Source organism: Quercus suber, unplaced genomic scaffold, assembly GCF_002906115.3.
Source record: "Quercus suber isolate HL8 unplaced genomic scaffold, Cork oak 2.0 scaffold_971, whole genome shotgun sequence".
NCBI lineage: Eukaryota > Viridiplantae > Streptophyta > Magnoliopsida > Fagales > Fagaceae > Quercus > Quercus suber.
The window spans coordinates 4,550-9,618 of NW_027070390.1; the positions used below are offsets into that span (position 1 = coordinate 4,550).

Genomic DNA, 5,069 nt, shown 5'->3' on the forward strand with positions numbered 1-5,069 from the left:
AGAAATTGTAGGTAAACTTTTAAATGCAAAACAAAAATAATAATATTAAGAAAAACATTTATTATATTATTGATATATATATATATATTATTATTTTTTTTGTCTAATTAGTCATTACGTACTTCTTTTTTTTGAGAAACTAGTCAGTGATTACTTAAAACACTTTTCTTTGTTATGTACGGCCCCTTTTGGACCCTTTCGGTGGGAAGAATTTTTAATTCTTGAGAATGTAATAAGTCTCTTAGCAGTTTGTATTCTTGAAATTTTGGATTTTGGATTTTCAGTGTAAGGTAGGATAGGTCCTTTAAGAAGCGAGTTTTAGAAATTTTTGATCTATTTGGATACCGTTTATTGTTGAAAATTAAAAATTTATTGCTGAAAACACTATAGTTAAATAATTTTTAAACCTGTGAATAGTGCCGTGAAACCCAATTTTAAAGCAAAATTTGCTGAATTTCATACTTGCGGATCCCGTAAATACTACACGAGACCCAGGGAAAAAATGCCAAACTCACATCTCTTATTTCCAATGCAATCCAAACGAAGCTTTTGAATTTTATGGTAAGGGAAAACAACTCACATCACCATTTGATAGGTGAGCCAATAAGGTAATAGTTTATTTATTTTTTATTTTTTATTTATGGGAATAAGGTAATAGTTTTTGGTTTATGCATGATTTTCTCTAACATTGTAGTAAATAATTTTTACATGTGTGAATAATGCCGTGAAAACCAGTTTTAAAGAAAATTTTGCAAAATTTCGCACTTGCAGGTCTCGTAAATAGTATACAGGACTCAAGGAAAAAGCGTCAAACACAAACATCTCATGTTTTTAGTGCAATCCAAACGAAACTTTTGAATTTTATGGAAAGGGAAAACAAGTCACATCACCATTTGCTAGGTGAGCCAATAAGGTAATAATTTAAAAAAAAAAAAAATTATTTATGGGAATAAGGTAATAGTTTTTGGTTTATGCAGGATTTGTTACAATTTCAATTAAGTCCAAGATATAGAATCCAAATCACCGCACATTTTTTGTGTGACAGTCATTCCACAAGTATAAGTGTTTGTGTGGTGTGGGGGGTAAGGGTCAGAGTTCAAGTCTCCAAGAGAGAGTTTTACACACATATACATTTAGATTAGATTAAAGTAGAAATTCTATTTTGTATAAAATATATATATATATATATACATAGAATCCAACAAATTATGGTAATTGAGATATTCCTTGAGAGAGAGAAAGAGAGAGAGAGAGAGAGAGAGAAATTAGTGAGACTCCCAAAAAGGCATAATTAGACTGCCTATTAATATTACATTAAAAAAAAAGTACACTAATTAAGGAAAACGCTAAGGAAAATTAAAAGGCATAATCAGCTGCATCAACAACATTTATATCTCCACCAAAGCAAAGCCTCTTTTAGTCTTTCCTCCTCCCTATTCCCAAATATTAACCTCCATAAACCCATCCTCAGTAGCACAACCCCTAAACATACCAGTAGTGTTAAACCCACATGCCACGTCACCCTTATTTGACACAGCAATAAGCCCAGCAAACCCTTCATCAAGTCTCTCTTTGATCACAAAGTCCACAGCTTCTTGAAGGCCCAAACCCTTGTATTCCATCACAGCCGCCACCTCGCGAGCCAGGGTCCCACGTATGATAGCCTCACCCTCACCGGTGCATGAGACCCCACATAAATTACAAGCGTAGGTCCCAGCTCCAATCAGTGGTGAGTCACCAATCCGACCGTTCATTTTGTTCATCAATCCTCCTGTTGACGTGGCAGCAGCGCAACGGCCCTGACTGTCAACTACCACGCACCCTACTGTCTCTGGAGCATACACGCTTATTGGGAGCCCGTTCATCTGAAATCGGCTCTCCGCTACTGCACTGCATGTATCAGATCCAACGGCTGGGATTCTGTAATCAAACTGATTGATTCCAAAAACAAAAAAAAAGATTAGGAAAAATTAAAAAATTTAGAATTATATAATTCTGACTTAACAAATTGTGGTGTTTAGCTATCACTTATACATAAATTTACTATTTTTTCTATTAATCACAATTTATCACGTGCTAATTATATTAAAAAGTGCTAATTATATTAAAAAGTTATGAAAATATTGTACTCCTAAACTTTTTCAATACGTTAACATCATGTCATGGCATGGCCCACCACGTGGTTTTTCAACAATTTGAAAATAAAGAATAAAGATTCTGTTTCTCTTTCTTTTTTTCTAGGTAAATTCAAAGGATCTCAATTAAATGTTATAGAAGATGTCGGTACAGATAGCACCAGGCCTAAATAATAATAAATTTAATAGAATCTTCTGAAGATTCTTCTTGTTTAAGATTTTTTTTTTTTACTCCCAGCTTGTCGGTAATTTTTTATTTATTTAAATAAATGAATCCATCAAGATACCGGGTTAATATAGATAGAATATCAATAGTAAGATCCCATCTGAGATTCTTTTTATTTAAGAATATTTTTATTTTTAGAAAAATTGCAAACACAGCTTAGATACAGTAGGTGGTGAAGAAAATATGTGGTGGATTCTAAAGACAACTAGTTACTACTCACACAGTCAAAGTCTGTCGTATAATGTGACAAAAATTGTGGTCTTAGAACAATTTTTATGTACTTAAACTCATAAGTAACTTTTGATAACAATTTTTTTTTAAATCAATTTTATTTTCAAAGAAACTAAATCGATCAAAATAACATGTGCTCTGATGAAGTTTTTTTTTTTTTTTTTTTTTTTAAAAAATAGGTTTAACTTATAATAACTCAAGTTAACACAACGTACCACAATGGTGTTAGCTTCCTTTGCCAATTTGAGCATTCCCACGTTTTCTTCAGTGATGAAGTACTCATTCTCCACAAGCTCCACACCCTACAAAAACCAAAACGCACATAAAATATTAGAACACCCTTTTTTTTCTCTAAGTTAGTCTTTGGTTTGCGCGTCTCTCCCCTGAGTCTGCGTCTGCGTCTGTTTTTTTTTTTTTTTTTCTTTCTTAACCAATACCTATTGCACTATTTATGAGAGATGAACATGAACATAAACAGTACATTTAGGCTAATGATCAATAACCTTAATATGAATAGTAACTTTTTATTATTATTTTATCCAAACAGAGCTTAGATACTCAACCAAATTTAAAGACTTTTTTTTTTTTTTTTTAATTTTATTATTTTGAAGGACACACACCACAGACCACACAAACATAAGTCCAAGAAAATGACATGTCTAGCTGCAGTACAGACACGTGGGGACAAAATATAATTAAATAAAAATGCAAACCGGCGGCTAAGATCTTCATTCACGTGACATGAAACAAAGTAAAAGATTTTTTTTTTTAATAAAAAAAAAAAAAAATTGTAGGCTATTTATGATCCGTGGGGAATGGCAAAATGGTAAAATTAGACCTGTTGTCGGGCGAAATCTTCGGCACCGGAGAAGGCTAGGTAGGAGTGGGGAGATTTGTCCATAACGAGTCGGGCAAGAGAGACCGGGTTCTTGACCGTGGTCAAACCCGAAACGGCGCCGCATCGTCTTCCATTTCCATCCATGATACTGGCTTCCATCTCCACCGTTCCATTCGCCGCTAGTGCAGATCCACGGCCAGAATTAAACAGAGGATCAGTTTCCAGTTCGCTAACCTGAATTTTCACAATAACCACAAATACATAAGTAAACAGTTGTTTACACTCCAACAACCGTGGGAACGACATTTGGCTTTCAATCATTCACATATATGCTCGGTCAAAACACATGCAGTCCGCATTTTCCTCGTACTTGTTTGTTTTCCGAGAAAATGCTACATGGGGTTTCAAAGTTATCTTTTTAAGTTATCTTTGTTTTGCGCATAGCGATGGGGCCAGTTATGATTGAAAAATAATGAAATTATTTGCGTAAAACAAACAGGGCGTAGAGGGAGGGACATACAACTTGCTCAACGACATCGATGGCTGAGTGGTTAGAGCGAAGAGCGGAGATACCAAGATTGAGGCAACGAGTAAGGAGTTTTTTGGCCTCTTCTTGACGGTGGGGTGGGAGATTTGGGTCCACACCAGCACCACCATGCACCGCAATAGCCCAACCACCCATATTCTAATGAATCTATAAATCTCTCTCGCTCTCTCCCTATGTGGATCTCTCTCGCTCTCTCTCTCTCTCTCTCTCCTTGAGGCTTTGCTTTGGAGTTGTTTTTGCTGACTACGAGGAGAGACTGCATTAGGTTGGCGCATTTAAATAGGCAAATGCGGACGCCAACTCATTTTAGTGTTGGATTTTAATTCTAATTTGGAATCCAACCCTATGTGTTTGTGCTCATCTATGATTCCCACTATTGCTATTCCCACTTGTTGCGGACTCTTTTGTGTATTTGTGATTTGTCAATTATTTATTGGGTGATGCTAACGAGTGCCCTTATGGTACTCAATAATAATTCATTTTAAGAAAATTTTAATACTACTTTTATGAAAAATGAAAAAAATCGTCAAAATATTATTTTTTTTTTTAATTTCTCATAAAAACTTTCTTTAAATGGATTATTAACTAGTACCCTAAGGCATTCGTTAGTATTTCCCTTACTTATTTACACGAGTTTCCAATGTTCCTACTTAATTCTTTTTTGACATGCTCGATTTTATTAGCTATGTAGTTTTTTAAGTTGAGCAATATTTTACTGGGATAAACTATTTTATAATAATCAGTTCAAGTTATAAATTGAGATCAACTAGTTTATAATTAGTTTTCATTCACTCACCTCATATTTTTATTTATTAATAATCATTCACAACATTAGTAAATTTTAAAAAAAAATTATATAATAATTTATAACTTTAATATTATTCTTTTATTTTTAACTGCCAAATACATCCAGAATAAGTCTAATTTCGCAATAAATTTCAAATTCTTTTAACAAGATAACCATCTATAATTAGTTTGGTGAAAAACTAAAATTAAAATTATAAAAGTGACGTTAGTGATTGTATGATGTCGCACTTTATATCAATTATCACCTAGTCCACCTTTTTGTTTTCTTTATAAAAAAAAGAAACT

General features: G+C 33.5%; 1 protein-coding gene across 1 annotated transcript; it reads right to left on the reverse strand.

Annotated features, from left to right (window-relative positions):
* Positions 1 to 1,269: 1,269 nt before the first annotated feature.
* On the reverse strand, positions 1,270 to 4,236 carry LOC112022218 (probable isoaspartyl peptidase/L-asparaginase 2). The gene is made up of 4 exons (XM_024054794.2): positions 3,951 to 4,236; positions 3,431 to 3,664; positions 2,808 to 2,894; positions 1,270 to 1,931 (listed from the first exon to the last, which is right to left on the reverse strand). The coding sequence occupies exons 1-4, from the start codon at positions 4,110 to 4,112 to the stop codon at positions 1,434 to 1,436; spliced, it is 981 nt and encodes a 326-aa protein (XP_023910562.2). The 5' UTR covers positions 4,113 to 4,236; the 3' UTR covers positions 1,270 to 1,433.
* Between the last annotated feature and the right edge of the window lie 833 nt (positions 4,237 to 5,069).